The sequence below is a fragment of the Mangifera indica genome, chromosome 17 (genome assembly GCF_011075055.1).
Source record: "Mangifera indica cultivar Alphonso chromosome 17, CATAS_Mindica_2.1, whole genome shotgun sequence".
NCBI lineage: Eukaryota > Viridiplantae > Streptophyta > Magnoliopsida > Sapindales > Anacardiaceae > Mangifera > Mangifera indica.
This window is the reverse complement of record NC_058153.1, coordinates 127,358-143,482: the sequence shown is the minus strand read 5'-3', so window position 1 is coordinate 143,482 and position 16,125 is coordinate 127,358. Positions and strand designations below refer to the sequence as shown.

Genomic DNA, 16,125 nt, shown 5'->3' with positions numbered 1-16,125 from the left:
AAAGTCATTAGAATCTTATCAGGAGAAAACGAAAAAAAGAATCGGAGAGTGAGATGTTAGTATATCTGTAGCCTGAAGAGAATGATAAAGATGTTTGTAGCCTTGTTTGGCAGTGTATCTGTGAAAGTGGCCCCCACTGTTATTTTATTTACGTTTCTAAATTAATAATCAAGTTGCCTTGCCGCACAGCATTGTTCGAAATATTTTACTACAACTTTGAGAATGGGGCTGAGGCTCTACCCCAACTAGACTAGACAGCTCAGTTTAAGTTCCTACGAGCTAAACTTGAGTTCAGCGGGACCTAAAGTTCTTGGGTCATTTGGAAAATGATCTGCTCAAGCTAGGATTTGGCTTGATCTAATTTCCAAGTTAATCATTTAGTTTAGTTAGATTCCAGTTTGACCGTAGCTCAAACTAATTTTTGATAATTTTCAAAATTATAATATTTTCTTGATAAAAAAAATAATGTTATTTTGATACTTATAACAATATCATTCTGATTTTAATTAAAACAAATTACAATTTCAAATCATATAGATGGAACATAACTTGAATCCATAATGACAAACCCACCAATACAATTTGAGCTTTGAGTTTCAACCTTTCAATCCAAATTGAGTTTAAACATTTCAAAATTTTAATTTGATAAATTCGAATTGAATTTAAACTCTCTTGAACTTGAACTAATTTATGTTTGGATTTAACTTAATTTGTATCATGATGGAATACTTATTATTATTATATATATATATATATAGTGAGTATCATGGAGAATGATCAAATAGTGTTACTTTATCCGAATATGAAGTCTCGTTACCATTTATACCTATATCCTCACAATTTTTTGTGCACTAAATATTATTGTTAAGGAACATGAGAAGAGAGCGGTGCATAATTATACTTGCATTGTTTGACTACGGAAATCAACACAATCCAAAAACATAGTCGGAAGTACAACACAATTAACAAACGAACAATCTATTGAACAGGAAGGACCTTGTTGACAATTTCTTGACTAAGAGCAGCAATTTGAGAATCAAGAGACTTTATAGTATCTTCCTTTTGCTTCTCCAAATTAGCCAAAGCCTCTTGAAGTTCAGCCTCTACTTTCTTTCTTCCTTCAGCCAGTTTCTGTTCAACTTCCATTTGTGTCTCCTTCTTCATCTTATTCAAAGCCGCTGATATTTCAGCTCTCGCAGCTCTCATTATGGCAGCCGCTTGTTCCTCCAACTGCTTCACCTCCTCAGAAGTGTCCTTCACGCTGTTAAGCTTCTCTTTGATGGCGGCATCTCTCTCGTCCATGAAGTTGCCGAGAGGAGTGAAGTAGATTTTGTCGAGAGCGAACATGAGAAGCAAGAATTCAACCATGATGATCGGCAGAGTTAAGTTGAAATCGAAAAGAGCGGCCTTCTCCATTTCGGCGGCTAAAGAGGAAGGTGAAAAGGTTAAGGAAGTAACAGCGAGGAGAGAGAGGGATTTGATACTGGAGGAAGAAGAGAGGGAGAGGGGTATTTTAGGGATTTTTTGTTGAGAGAGTCTGGGGAGAGAGAATTGTGGCTGTGGAATTTGGATGAATTTGGTTCTGGTTGAGATTGGTGAAATCAAGGGTTTGGTGTTGGAGGATGCCACTATCATGTTAGCCATGGCTGAATCTGAACGTGTTTTGTTTTCTGAAAGTGTTTTCTTTGTGCGATTTTCGAATGCAAGTGAAGATGAAGGCAGAGATGGAGACGGAGATTCTTTGGGAAGGGCAATTATCTCATCTCGCTCTTTGCCACACAAAATAATGAGGTTGTGATGGACAGACAGAAAGAAGAAACAGTTGGACGAGCACGTGCTCTGCGCGTGACTTTCTGTTCCATTTCTTTCGATTTGTTGGGTCCGACTCCTTTCTCAGTCAGTTCATAGGCCCAACAAACCTTCACAAAACTTCGCCGCCCCATCAACTCCACACGTTTTAAGAGCTCAAGCTCGACAATAACGCCAGCAATTTTTTTTTCTTCTTCCAGTGTTTTTTATAATATTGTTTACCTTCTCCACGCTACTCTGAATTTCAACTGAACTTAAACTAATTCTTAATCAACTCAATATTTTCTTTAATCAATTCATGCATAAATCTGAACATACAGAGGAGAGAAGGACTGCACAAATATATAATAATGTGTAAATAATGCAAACTGAGTTGGACTGGGATAAATTTTCATCTTATTAAGGGGAAAGAAAAAAAAGAAAATTGAGTTGGACTTGAGGCAATGAACATGAATACTGAACTCAGATTCAGAAAAAATGAACTGAATGAAACTTTTTACTGCAGCACTCGTTATAGAGATGAAATATGCATTTTGAGGAAGAATGCCGCGCAGGTGGAATCCCAAAGTTCACAACCAAAAGCCAACTCAGGCAAACGGCACCAATGATGCATTTAGACAATCACTAATCCTCTCTATTTTTTACTCTTCGGTAATAGTTGTTACTATCAAAAAGTTGTATAATTTTTCTGAAACTGCACAAGGGTGACAAGGCACCGCAACCACAAGCATATCTTGATGGATAAGACTTGCTTTTCTGTCCCAGGCTCACCAATCTGGAGAATGAGAACCACCCCCTCACAAAATTTGCCAGTCTCGATTCATTCTGCCCGGTAAAGGTCTCATCCTTGTTGTCAATGTGCCGGTACCTTCCGTTCTCCATATCATCCCAATCATAGTCAACCTTTTCTTTCAGTTGTTCTTGTTCTTTTGCTTTACAGCAATTTGACCGTGAAGTTGATCTATCATCTCCAAAATCATATCATCTTCAGTTTCTATGTGTAAGGGGAAAACGGTGACAGATTATTGAATGAATAAAGAACATGGCACATCTCCAACTGTTAATTAGACCAACTAATTACAAAAGAAGGTTTTAGCTATACTGCACTACTCTAATTTCCAGAATTACCAAATGCAGGATGCAATCTATGTTAATCAGGAAACAGGTAATGCAGTCATGTTTGTGCAATTTTTGCTTTGTCAGTGTGGTAAACTGCAGTAAATTTTCATGGTGCTTGAAGATTAAAATGAAATTTGCTTATAATAGAAGCTGATGTAAGAGTAAAAGATCATGGAAATCCTTACGTATTTTGTTGTTTTGAAGTAGATTCATCTTTCTTAGATTTTACCTTTACCATATTACAGCTGCTTGAGAGATGGCGGGTAAAGTAAAGCTGCAGGATACCAAAACACAAACAATTAACATAAGATATAGAAGCCAACTGCTGTGTGTGTCAACCCTGATCAAATCACAATAACAAAGGGATTGTAATGAGCTAATCAGCCCTATTGCAAACATTGTTATCTGCAAGGGTTTTCAAAATCTTAGGTTTTGTTGTTCCATGTTCATCTTATTTGCGGGATTAATATGCTATTGTTTTTAAGGGTAGATTTGATCAAAACTGAGTCGAGCTCAAGGTTAACTTGACTTGAATCAAAGCCAAATGCCTAGTTCTAACTCGAATTCGAGCTCATTCAAACTAACTCAATTCAATATCATCTCATTTGAACCGAACTGTAAAATCTATACAAATCAGTTCAGATTGGATCTACCCCTAATTGTTCCTTCGAATGCCGGTTCATCATGACAACTTCACCAGAATTTCTAAACGGTAGTCAATCCAATCTAGAAATCGTATTATCAATCAATTGTGTGGAAAAGAATAAAGATTATTAAGATTGAGAAACTATATTAGGAGTCATATGCAATCCATCTTAATTTTCTTTTCAATTCTTCTTAGCAGTAGATTAAGAGAAACTTCAGAAATATTAGAGAGCCACTCATCAATTTTGAGATCATCATAACGCAGATAACAAACTCTCAGGCAAATATCTTGGAACCAAAAACACAAGGAAACCAGTCACACACCTGATCACCATCTTTAATGCCAAAATATTTTATATGATCCGTATCTGTTAATAACTTCTGATTTTCAAAGCATAAGCAGAAATGTCCCCAAACATGCGGCCTACATGAACCGTATAATAACAAGCACAATTAAATGTCAATAATATATAGATATATCAGAATTTCTAAATAAGCAGTGGAAGAAATAAGAATAAAAGTAAATTACAATGAAGAAATTGGCACATAAATGAATAAATGTACCATGAAATCTTGCCAGGTCCCTTTTTTGGCAAGTGACTGAATACAGCCTCCACCGCCTTCTTAAGTTCTGCAATTGTAGCTGTCTTCATAACTTCAATGTCTGTCAATTAATCATAACAGCTGAATCGATTGGATCTTTCTTTATACGAGTCATTTTTCCAAAGCGAAGATGACCAAATTGTACAGATAATAAATATATTATTACCGAAGCAAGAGCCGTCCAATTTGCGAACAGAAAGCTTGAGAGGCTCGTCAGGAAGTTTATAGTAAGAAAAACTTTTACGAGAAATTCCATCGATTATGAGAGACAATGGACCAGATTTACGCGGCGAATCAACAGAAAACCTGGGAGAAAACTCATCCATTGCAATCCTCAACATATTGTAAAAGCTTAAAAAGAGGGAACCCAAGAGAAAGTAAAAAATGGAGCTAGGGCTTGGGCTTTCATTAGAGCAAATATGAACCTTTGTGTTTGTGTGGGAGGAGATTCTGTGAATAGAGAGCGAATTGAGAGTTTTTTTGGTACGAATGCTTTCGTTTGTTCTCTTCTTAGTTTTGGGGGGCTCCAACGGTTTCGCCCAAATTTGAATTAATTACAGACTAATATTAATAAGAAAAATTCAATCTCTCTCTAAATTGACAAATTAAGTAAATTTTACAATACCAAGGACGAAAGTCGTGGATAATAATTTTAAACGTTTTGGAGTTACAGTCATCATCGTATAAATAGATATTTTGAATTATTAGTAAAATTTGGCCTCCCAAATAAAAGTAAGGCAGACAGAAGGATTGTTTCCTTCCTACCTATCGTTTATTGTAATATCACTTTTACACCCATCTCGTAATTCACATACACTTATACCTCCTAAACACGAACACAATGAATTTCTTCACCAACTGACAAAAAGCCCTTCTGAATTTAAGTCGAATTCAAAGTTAAACCACAAGGAAATTTTAATGTATCCGAGTAACAAAATCAACCAAAAAAGTGAACGAAAAGGAACAATAAGTCGGATAATAGAGCATCATTATTTACAATGGCATTGAATTTGGAAAATTATAAAACATAACAGCAAGGATTACCGCAGGATGGATAAATGCCCACCAGACAGACTTTGATTCCCTCGAAAAATTTGAATTGCCCTTTTCTCGCCAAGCAGTGCCAGTAATCTCCTAATACAGAAATTGCATCTCTTTTAGCAATCAACAAGCTGTCAATCAGATTTTTTGGTACAGGCAGTTAATGCTGATCTTCAGTAAGGTCCTCATTGCCGCGTGACATGGACAACCACTTACTTCCCTACAAGTTTGAAGTAGGCATACAGACCAGAGCCAAGAAAACCGAGAAATTGCCCGATAATATTCAACTGGAGCAAAATAAACCATGAACATAAAAAATTCAAGTACTTGAAAGATGAGCCTAGAAATGATAAACTGCAGGATTCAGCCACTTACGATATCAAATGGGAGACCACCAAAAAGTACCCAGCCAAGTCCAATTGTAAAAAGGTCCTGCAACAACAGAAGAATGTAGTAGAATAAATCATAGCATACAAACAGCTAACAAGAAAGAATTTGGCATAAACCACAGCAGTTGAACCAAGCAATTAAGGATAATTTGTACATTTTTAGCAGCTGAGGCCAAGGGATGATTCATTTAAAAGGCCATGTTGCATCCTTATTCCAGGTATTAGTTCTAAGAAATCACCAAATTTCACTTCCATTTCAAGGCAATTCAAAAGTACAAGTAATTTGGACCCAACAAGTCCAATTTTAAGTCACAACACCGCCTACTCTTTTACTCAATCACTTACGTGACATAAAAGACCAATAACATGATCCCTTTCATCATTGCCATTTGATCCTTCCTTACCTTGAATCACACATATAATCCACCACAGAAAATGTTCCTAAAACCTAATAATTTAAGTTGAGCAGTCAAACTTATTAGAGACAGGACAAAATAGTGAAGTGTTAGTTCTCATCTTTTAAACATTTCAGGCTCTATTATTATAGTATACCATATTCTAGATACAATCAGGAAGTTTCCAAGCTTCAAATATCTATATGCCAAATCAAAGCAGACACTGAGGATCGTGATTGAGCTGTCATAGTTCCCAGGCTACATTTAAGAATCCAGGTGATAAAAAAAAATGGTCAACAAACCTTCAGATTACCACAAATTGTCTGTGTGAGTGCTGAATTAAGAGTCGTGTTCAGGAATATACTATAATTCAAGAAGAAGGCCAATGTACAGGAAAGGAGCAGCACAATCTGTCCAAAGAGTATCAAACAAGGCAATCTTATCAATCAAATCTCCAACTGAACTTGAGTTGTGACGTTATTGAACAGAAGAAACCTGGCTTATAAAAAAAAGGCGGAGTTTCTCAAACATAGAGTTAATGTCTGCACTGAAGAAACTAATTTCTATGGATGAGCAGACAATACCAAGAAACCAAGTGAAAACAGACAAGGAAAATGTATTGCCATCTTCAAGTCACCACGAATAAGTGTCCAAATGAACAAAAATGGTCCACATATGACTCCTAACATAGAAAAACAAATTGATTTCATATCAGATCTGGAATTCAGACTACATAACTATGAAAGAAAAATAAATCTGAAGGCATGAAAGTTATGATCTGAAGATTACCATTGCACCACATAAGACCAAAGCTATTAAGGCCACTGGACTTCCCTGAGAAAAAAAATGAGAACTTCAGAAAATTACTAAAGAAAAACAGTCAAGCTGTTGAAGAGGAAATGAAAAAGAAACATACTTCAATAACAAACATATAAGCATGAGTACTACCGATACGGGCTATGGTGGCCAGATATATTGCTGTGGCAATGTTAGCTAAGAAAACAACTGCATATCCATAGAAGTCAAATGACAAATCACGAGCTCCAGCAACGAATGCACCAAGAACAATCAATCCCACACTGATAACATCCTTAAATTTTTTCAGTTGAGGGAATCAGAAACATTGCATTTCAAACATTTTTTTCTTGTAAAAAAAAAATTCATAAAATTTTTCTTGTAATTAAATTGCATATTGAACATATTCTTAATAATCAGTCGTCAAACACCCAGAATGATATACTTATATAGCCATAGGAACAAAATAGCTATAACTACTAGAAACCCAAATGAGAATAGAGGTCCACATATGACCATATATCAGATTCAGAAAAGAGGATTGGTCTTTTCAAGAGAAATTCTTCCCATTGTCCTTTAACTACTTAACAGAAAATTATTCAACTAAGAATCTCATTATTTATGTATGAGACAATATGCCATGCTCTGTAAACCACTTAACTATTCACAATTCTACATGCAATTCATCTGATTTTAAAGAAAACTCTACAAATAGTTTACAATAATACATTATGCAGTAAGTTATCCCTAATAAACAAATCAAGGGAGTATATCAAGTCCAATATTTCATAACGATCATGAAACTTTAGTAGAGACATGAACTCAAAACAGCAATTCACATTCTTCATGACCAGCAGCCAAATGCAACAAAAAGAAAGTGTTAAAAGGGCTATTTACCTCCCAACAATAGGAGGTGTGTATCTTTGTCGAGCCAGAACATACTCCACAATCATAGTAAATGCCACTGTAGTACGCCGAAGAGTGGTGTACATGGGAACATTTACTCCACGAACAGACTCTACAGTGACTACCTTCCAAAGAGAAATAGGAGAATGGAAGCAAATCAGTTACAACAAAAAACCTGATATAGATAACCACTGAAAGGTTTCAATGTTGTATAACAAAAAATCATACAACACATACCATGTAAAACAAATAGGTCACTGCCAGAGGAAGGGTGTGCATCAACATCTTAAAGGCTATAAAATTTGAGTTACTATCAGAAGTGGGCAAAGATTCACCCACATAGAAAGTAATAATCTTCCAGCGCCTCAACAGATAGAGAAACAAACAAGAACAAACCATCTGCAGGAAATATATTATCATACAATTATACAAATTGTAAACGATCATATTACATCTTGACACAATTCTTCCACGAATGTTAAAGTAGACATTAAACGTAATTGTGCCATAGAATGAATAGCATCGCCAACAAGCGCACACAGAAAACCACTGAAAAAGCACATAATGTTAAATATTCCTGTGATGTTTTAAGCTTTATAATATACATGATCTTTTTTCGTAGCCATAAAGAAGAAGGATTCATAAATCAAACATCAGGAAAAGAGCTTAGGTAACATGAATGTTGACACTTGCTTGGTAGAGCTGTTACTATGATCAAGGTTCATTTAAATCCAAATTAGTTGGTATGAGCTTGGGATACTTTAAGTTTCTAAGCTTAAGCTTTGCTCTGTGATGGCTGTTCAGTTCAGACATCATTGGAGATATTCTGCCAAAGTTTAAGATATACAAGTAGAAGGTCCGTATACCAATAATATAGGTAATTTATTGCTCTTTACTTTTTCCCTTTTCAATTTATTTAAATTGATTTCCTCCAAAAGGGAAAACAATAAATGATAAACTTACCACTTCTGTAACATATAAACGATGAAGAAAACTACAGAAAAAAATCAGTGATTACAAACATCAATATTACTTTGGATCAAAGACGAAGCAGTTGAAAAACATTAATAATAAAGAACCTATGAACACTACAAATGGGATCTACCTGAAGAAGGGTTATGACATTTGCAGATGGGAAACCATAAGAAGAAAGAGCTGCCTTGTTGAATAATATCAGGAGAACTGCAGAAAAAAACAGAACACGTGTAATGGCAGAAACATAGAAATACCTACAAAAAGGAAATAGGTGCAAAGATAACAACTGCTCTTATCTTCCAAACACTGTATCTAACAAAAATCACATCTCCTTTAATTTCCATGGAAACACATTTCGCCATATTAGCACATATGGAACAAAAATACATACACCTTGCATCTTAAAAATAGAAGGAAAAAAGGAGACAAAGCACTGCAGGGTTAAGACTCAATAATCCATCTTGTAATTCTAGTGCCATACATATAATCAAAACCATCACTTCGTAATAGTGATTTCACAACACAGAGGGACAAATCTTAGCTTCTAAAACTAATACTTATTATCAATCTCACCCTAGCAACATCTAAAACATATTACCACTATTAGAATACTTTAGGCAAGGTCACATAAAATAAGTTATAAGATCGAAAAAAACCACAAAATCTACAGTCTCGCAGACTTAAATTAGAAATTTAAGAATTCTGGAAAACTTTATATGTGCCTGCTTAATATAGTTTATTTAATTCCAATTACTGTATTATTGGATTAAAAAATCAATTATAACATGTTTAGTATAACTTATGTGAATAATCTGATTGTGTATTATAGTCACATTTTTACATCATTTGAGCCATAATCCAAAAGCTAGTATGAGTAACTTTTTTTAGAATTATTGGAATACTAGCTTTCAAAAATTTAAAAGAACAATGATCTTCGCTTATAATCCAACAACCATAAGCTATACCAAATGTGCACTACAGGTTTGAGTTGAAGCCCAAATTTAAAGGATTCTGATCAAACTATATTTTGTGTGGTTAAGTCTTTATGGAAATGAAACAGTAAACGTAAAATATTGAGAGAATAGTCACTCGATTACTCAAACAGAGCAGTTCATGAATTAGGGTAACATCTCAAAATTTTCGACCTAATTTCATGTAATATATCGAATAGACTCAACTACGAACCCTAAATAGAAGCAAGTAATAATAATATAATAATAATAATAATAATAATAATAATAATAAGAAAGAGTGAGGAGAACTGGTTAAAAAGAAAGTACCTGCACAAGACATGTAAGAGATTGCAGCGTTGGCGCCTCTTTTAGTCATGGCGGATCCTTGGGATAGTTTTTCATATCCTTTAAGAAGTCTGTGTTTCTCTTCGTTTCTTGGAGGATCCGCCACTGGCAGTACCGGATTTTTTGACGAACTGAAAGCCATTTGAGACTGTCCCGTCTCTGGCCGACGAATTTTAGCGTTTTGTGAAATTTGAATTAACAAAAATTGCGTTGTTTAAATATTTGATTCGGATCGTCTCGTCTGGGCTACCAACTCCAAAAGGTCGTTGAGTCGGTCAGTTCCTTGGCCTTTAGCCGCCAACTAGAGGACTTAGCGCGCCCTCGATTTTCTAAACGTCGTCGTTTGAAAGTTCATAAACATAAAAGGTTTATTTATTATAAATAACGTTATTTGAGTGAGAGGAAATGAATCGTTGTGTGTATAAATTAATATTTGTTATTAATGGACATAATTTTCCACAATGACAAAAGTTTTTATCTTAGTTTTATGTTTAAAAAACATAAAGGTGTATTCAAATCAAATAAAACTAAATTCAAAGTCATGTACAGTTTAAATAAGTTATATTTGAATTGATATTCTAATTCAATAACTTAATTCAAATTCAAGAATTTATAGGTAACGTAATTCTTCTTTTCTTTTTCAATGTTCTATCATTTTTTTAATACTTTTATTTATTATTTAAAGTTGATTTAAATTCAAACTTAATTTCACTTTTCTAGACTTAAAACAAACTTAAATTACTTTTGTGTGGAGCTTAATTCGAATTCACCCTTGGAATCCATCAATTATAAATTGTTTGCTGGAGAGTAATTATAAACGTTTTACAGCTAAAAATGTAACACTTGGTTCGCTCGTCCAATAGTACTGGAATTTGGTTCACTATTAGAACATTCATCTATTCTTCTCTTCAGAAGCATAAGATCCATGAAGGGTCTTGCGTCTTTGAGATTATTTGGCAATTCGATTCAACAGAATGCAATCATAGAGGTAATTCAATATGGTCATTAAAAAGATAGAGACACAGACACTAAACAGTAATGGTGACAGGATAGGTTCGATTCTCATCTTCCACCCACGCGTGGCTTACATTTGAAGCTGGTAAGCACTTTCCCAGACATTTACCATCAATATACTGTCGCAAACAACAAGATCTGATCGGCTGGGTTCCTCGAAGGTGAGTAATGAGTGAAATGGGACCTGAATTTTACGAAGGTACTTTGAATGTAGGTATGAGTCTTAATCGTTACGTTGGTTCAGGAGTTTTCTTATCATCCTGAAAGCCAAGTAAAAGTAGATCACTTTAAAGATCTTTACTGCTGTGCTGGGGATCCATGCTTTCGTCCCGAATGACGGAGAGAAAGTGAGGTGACTGTGAGTGTGAGAGGGAGAGAGAGACAAGAAGACGTATGCATCGTAGGTACAAAAATTCAGGCCCCACTCCACTGGCTTTCGAAACGTGTAGGATCTTGCATGTCCATTGTGTTTGCCTGGGGGCCAAAATAATAATGACAATTGCATTCCAGCTAACGCCTGTTAAATAAGCCTAAGTTTTGGCAGTTTTAAGGGTTAAACGGGATAGTGTGAGATTTTTACGATCAATTCGTGGTTCTTTCTCCAAGCGAAGAACTTCGTCTTTGTTTTTATTTAGTAATGTGAGAAGTGAGAATAACTATTTAATTGTCCAGGCTATTTCAAACTTTAGGGGTAATATTATAGAGAAAATGACAATTTTATTAAATCAATTTAGTTATTTGTCATTACAGCATACCTTGGGATTAATATCAATTGCATTCCAGCACGTTATAACTTTTTTTTGGTTAAACGGGATAGTGGAGATTTTACGATCAATTTGGCTTCTCCAAGCATGTTTTATTTAGTAATGTGAGAAGTGAAATAACTATTTAATTGTCCATATTTAAATTAGGGTTAAATTTGAATTAAATCAATTTATATTTAGTAGATTAAACAAGATGCAAAACTTAAATTAAGATAACCTTAACTCGAATTTAGCTAATCATCAAAATAATATAGATAAACTCATATTTTCTTATAACTTTACAACTTTTTAAATGGTTATCTTTTTTAACAATTTCTCCTTTTTTTTCTTCAACAATTTTTCATATTTTTTTACATTTTTTTTGGATGACTTCTCAAACAATTTAATCACTAACCCAAGCTAGATTTTTTATATTTGAATTAATCTCTATTTAGATTTGATTCGATTTGATTTAAATACAATCTTAAGTTTTATAGAGGGACCAAGTCAGCAAAGCTCTCACCATGCATAATTGCTCTACGTCCACTTGTTGAAACTTTAACAAAATTCACTCGCTCAAACATTAATTGCGAAAATTGTCATTCACACTAGCAAGTCAAAATAATGTGTACCAGTACCACAATGAATTTGAATGGTGAGTGCCGGTTAAAGGCAATAGGCATTAAATTATGCGTACAATCTGGTGGCATTTGTTGGGTTCCATCACACGATCGCATGATCGAGGCCAGAATATTGGTGGGACTAATCAATGAGAATCCCTATAACTGGCTCGAAATTGTGTCAAAAACCAGGCCATAGATATGTCGTCGGTGTGTGCCCACATTGCCCATCACGTGGATTTCACAAGCTTAACTCTCTTCCATATTGTTCCAAACATGCAATGTAATGTACGTACCAAGTGCTTCCATGGAGTGGAATATTGAAACCCTACATGAATGCATTAGCCATTGCCAAACCTTAGTTGGCTGCCTTTGTTCAACTTCATTCTTCTCTCTCCTATAATTGCCCCTTCCCTTCAATAGTAGAACTGAACTGCGACCAAAAGAATCTCTAATAGTTTGATCTTCAAGTTTGTACAAGTATCACTGTAACCAAGAAGAAGATTTGCTTTGATGGGTGTCTGCCGACACATTTTCGACATTAATTTGTTTACAAATAATAAAATCATGTGGGCAATGCCAAGCTAATTAACTCTCTCTCACTCTCTCTCTCTCTCTCTCTCTACTTATAATTGAAATATATAATAGAATCAGAATGATATGAAGTATTGAATTATAAACAATATACATGCTTCCACGGGTGCAGACTAAAAATAGACGTTTTGATCATTTTTATTTAGTTTATGGCTGTTTTAAAAGGAAATCATTGATCGTGATTCTTTGTTTTAACTAATGTTAGGGGTAGATAACCTATACAAAGGTTAATTTGGGCTTAGTTTAATTTTGTATTGACTAACTCCATACAAAATTCAACTCACTCAATTAGTAAATAATAATATTATAAAAAAAAAAAAAAGATTCAACATAATTGTAGATAAAGTTAGCTTTAATACAATCATATCAATGAGATATCAATTTTGAGTTAACTCAGATTATGTGAAAAAAAAAATCACAAATAAAGTGAGTTTTGTTACGATAAGAACGTCAAGATATCAATTTTGAACCGGCTAAGATCTCATCCGGCCCTAGATAGTGTTACCTTGAAACTGTAGTAAACTAATTACCAGTCAATTTGATTAAGAGAGTTGTGGGTGGGGTTAAGTTTTGATTAAGAGTAAGATTAAGTCTGAGAGGTAGGTTAAGGTAAGTGAGAGTGGGGACAGATGGAGCAGGTGAAGAGTTTGGAGATAGAGCGGGGTAAGCGTTGGTGGACCCTTTCCTCACAAGTCAATGTCATTGCTAGGCTTTTTCCCGACTCAACTTCCATGCTGTCCCTAATTTCTTCTCTTCCATCAGACATTCATCAATTAAATCTCCCTCTAACTTCTCATATATATATATACACGCTACGATTCACTTTATGCCTTCATTATCTAGCTACCCTTTTGCTTTTCATCATATTTAATTTATAGATGGTTATGGAACTTCAACTGAAACTTGCCCTCCGAGCCTACAATCCTACTATTGGCTTTCACCATGGTGGCCAAAGCAATATTGCTAAGAACAAGCGTAGTTTCGAGGATGCGTTTAGCCATCAGTCAGCTGGAATGATGCCTTTACATGTATGGAGTGGTCAGCCTAACGAGGAAGATGATCAGAAGGGACAAAACAAGAGAGCTTCTTCCCCATCAACGAGTAAGTTTTGAATCCTTCAAACTAATTTTGTATTGTAAAGATCTTTAAGATCCACATATGTTAATAATTGATTTAAGTGGAAAATCACCAGGAATGAAGAGGAGAAAAAACTGGTTGTTGGGTGGCCTCCTATACAGTCATGGAGGAAGAAATTGCTTCACCAGCATCAGCAGCAGCGGGGTCAAGTTGGTAGGATCGAGAATAACAATCCGGTGACTGATGGTGGATCAGATTCGATGTACGTCAAGGTGAAGATGGAAGGTGTAGCAATAGCAAGGAAAATTGATCTTAAGCATTATCACTCTTTTTACACTCTCAGAAACTCCTTGATCGCCATGTTTGCTACATGTAAGCTAGCCCGCTTCATGAATCTAACACGGCTCAGTTCATGATCTTCAATTTCTAATTATAATTTCTAAACAGACGAAAAATGCAACAAGCCCGGTGTTAGATACACACTGACCTACCAAGACAAAGAAGGAGATTGGCTGCTTGCAGGAGATGTTCCATGGCAGTAAGTGTGTGTGTGTGTATTCACAATCTTTTTATTCATATATATATATATATATATATATATATATATATCCTCAGGAGTATAATTAATAATTAATGCAACATTTCAGGACTTTTATGGAGTCTGTACAGCGGTTGGAGATAGTAAAGAGTGGAGGTTGAATGCGGTCATCAATTTGATGATATGGGTGAATTAAGTAGTAGGTGTATTAATTAATTAGTGAAGAGAGAGCATAGGCAGAAGAAGACTACTGAAGCATATATGTATGAAATGAAATATTATCAGAGATAATTAAATTAATACTTAATTTGTATTTAATATCAGTGACTAGGTAACTATTTTCTAAGTTAAACTTCCTTGTTAAGTGATGTAATGTAATTATGTAAGAAATGAGAATGTTGATCTGGTGTCCTTAATTCTCTACTTGGCTTGGATCCAAAAGAAAAATCTGTTACTTCGAATCTGCAACAGATGTATGAACAGCCTTAATGCCGCACATTCATGCTTTCTGATAATTCTGCGGGAGGTAAAGTATATGTCCTCCTTTCACCAGCCAGGTGCTGTAATTGAGTTGTTTTCTCTCATGGGCTTTGGTTCTTCAGTAACTTGGAAAAGTTGGAATGAAAATAGAAGAAAGTAAAATAATAAATTTTCAAAACGATCACGGTGGGACTCGAACCCACAATCTCCCGCTCCGGAGGCGAGCGCCTTATCCATTAGGCCACGCGATCACCGTCGGATTATATCTAGCATCAGATTTATTATTTATATTATTAAACTGCGAAGGGATTTTTTTTCCAATTTTAATAAAAGTAAAGAATACTAAAATTACAAATTTTTTTTTTTTTTTTCAGAATTGAATAAGTTTATATTAACATTTATGCCTCTGCACACAAATAGTTTGATACAAATTAAGTATAAATAGATTAATTGTTATCATATAATTAAAAATATATATCATAAATAGGTATATGATTCAATTGAATTAGACAGACTTAATTGATTAGCCCAATTTTACCACCAGACAAGCTTAAACATATATTTTGATTAGCATGAATTTTAAGGCTTGAGCTTAAACATAAGTGGTTCAATTATTATTGTTATTTTTTGGGTAAATAATATAAGTTTGAAGGTCAATGATTTTTTCTAAATTAGATATTTTTCCACTTTATATATGATATTGTCAAGTTCCAATGCATTTAGTTAATTACGTGAAGTGAAGTAAATATAATGCCTCAAATTTCACAGCTACATTTTTTAATTGTTGTGTTGTGTCCAAGTTCAATAATGTGTATATTAACTATGTCATCAATATTATGTTTCAGATAAAACTGGGACAACACAATAAGAAGAAGCATGTGGTGATCATAGTAACATTAATTTGTATTTTCAGCTACACATGTAATTGTGTGTATGTGGAGAAAGAAAATTAAGAATCAAGGTAAGTTTTCGCTACATAAAATACAATTTTTTTCCATTTTAGCCACAAAGAATTTATTGTAACTTTTTTTTTTTTTTTTATGTTTCGAAAATCATGATTGCTTATACTAAATGTTCAATATCT

At 34.5% G+C, this 16,125-nt stretch overlaps 4 protein-coding genes, 1 long non-coding RNA gene and 1 other non-coding gene across 8 annotated transcripts; 2 read left to right on the top strand and 4 right to left on the bottom strand.

The window, feature by feature from the left end:
• Positions 1-886: 886 nt before the first annotated feature.
• Positions 887-1,779, bottom strand: LOC123200351 (ATP synthase subunit b', chloroplastic-like). Its single transcript, XM_044615521.1, has one exon. It carries the CDS (start codon positions 1,642-1,644, stop codon positions 979-981), a length of 666 nt encoding a protein of 221 aa, XP_044471456.1. The 5' UTR covers positions 1,645-1,779; the 3' UTR covers positions 887-978.
• A 403-nt stretch (positions 1,780-2,182) lies between these two features.
• LOC123200350 (U11/U12 small nuclear ribonucleoprotein 25 kDa protein-like) lies at positions 2,183-4,908 on the bottom strand. 3 transcript variants are annotated; one of them, XM_044615518.1, is made up of 5 exons: positions 4,343-4,908; positions 4,138-4,237; positions 3,898-3,997; positions 3,114-3,202; positions 2,183-2,770 (listed from the first exon to the last, which is right to left on the bottom strand). In XM_044615518.1, the coding sequence occupies exons 1-5, from the start codon at positions 4,515-4,517 to the stop codon at positions 2,434-2,436; spliced, it is 801 nt and encodes a 266-aa protein (XP_044471453.1). In that variant the 5' UTR covers positions 4,518-4,908; the 3' UTR covers positions 2,183-2,433. The 3 variants fall into 3 exon arrangements, with proteins under 3 accessions (XP_044471453.1, XP_044471455.1, XP_044471454.1); XM_044615520.1 differs by having other exon boundaries at positions 2,637-2,770; positions 3,158-3,202; XM_044615519.1 differs by having other exon boundaries at positions 2,668-2,803.
• On the top strand, positions 2,802-3,372 carry LOC123200352. The gene is made up of 2 exons (XR_006498530.1): positions 2,802-2,974; positions 3,174-3,372. It is a non-coding gene; the product is annotated as an uncharacterized LOC123200352 (long non-coding RNA).
• Positions 4,909-5,035: 127 nt separating the features above from the next.
• LOC123200349 (UDP-N-acetylglucosamine transporter UGNT1-like) lies at positions 5,036-10,305 on the bottom strand. Its single transcript, XM_044615517.1, has 10 exons — positions 9,958-10,305; positions 8,808-8,884; positions 7,940-8,101; positions 7,694-7,827; positions 6,950-7,080; positions 6,791-6,835; positions 6,586-6,683; positions 6,304-6,411; positions 5,593-5,649; positions 5,036-5,504 (listed from the first exon to the last, which is right to left on the bottom strand). The coding sequence occupies exons 1-10, from the start codon at positions 10,115-10,117 to the stop codon at positions 5,430-5,432; spliced, it is 1,047 nt and encodes a 348-aa protein (XP_044471452.1). The 5' UTR covers positions 10,118-10,305; the 3' UTR covers positions 5,036-5,429.
• A 3,435-nt stretch (positions 10,306-13,740) lies between these two features.
• On the top strand, positions 13,741-14,279 carry LOC123200962. The gene is made up of 2 exons (XM_044616388.1): positions 13,741-14,047; positions 14,139-14,279. Exons 1-2 carry the CDS (start codon positions 13,825-13,827, stop codon positions 14,261-14,263), a joined length of 348 nt encoding a protein of 115 aa, XP_044472323.1. The 5' UTR covers positions 13,741-13,824; the 3' UTR covers positions 14,264-14,279.
• A 940-nt stretch (positions 14,280-15,219) lies between these two features.
• Positions 15,220-15,292, bottom strand: TRNAR-CCG. Its single transcript has one exon. It is a non-coding gene; the product is annotated as a tRNA-Arg (tRNA).
• Between the last annotated feature and the right edge of the window lie 833 nt (positions 15,293-16,125).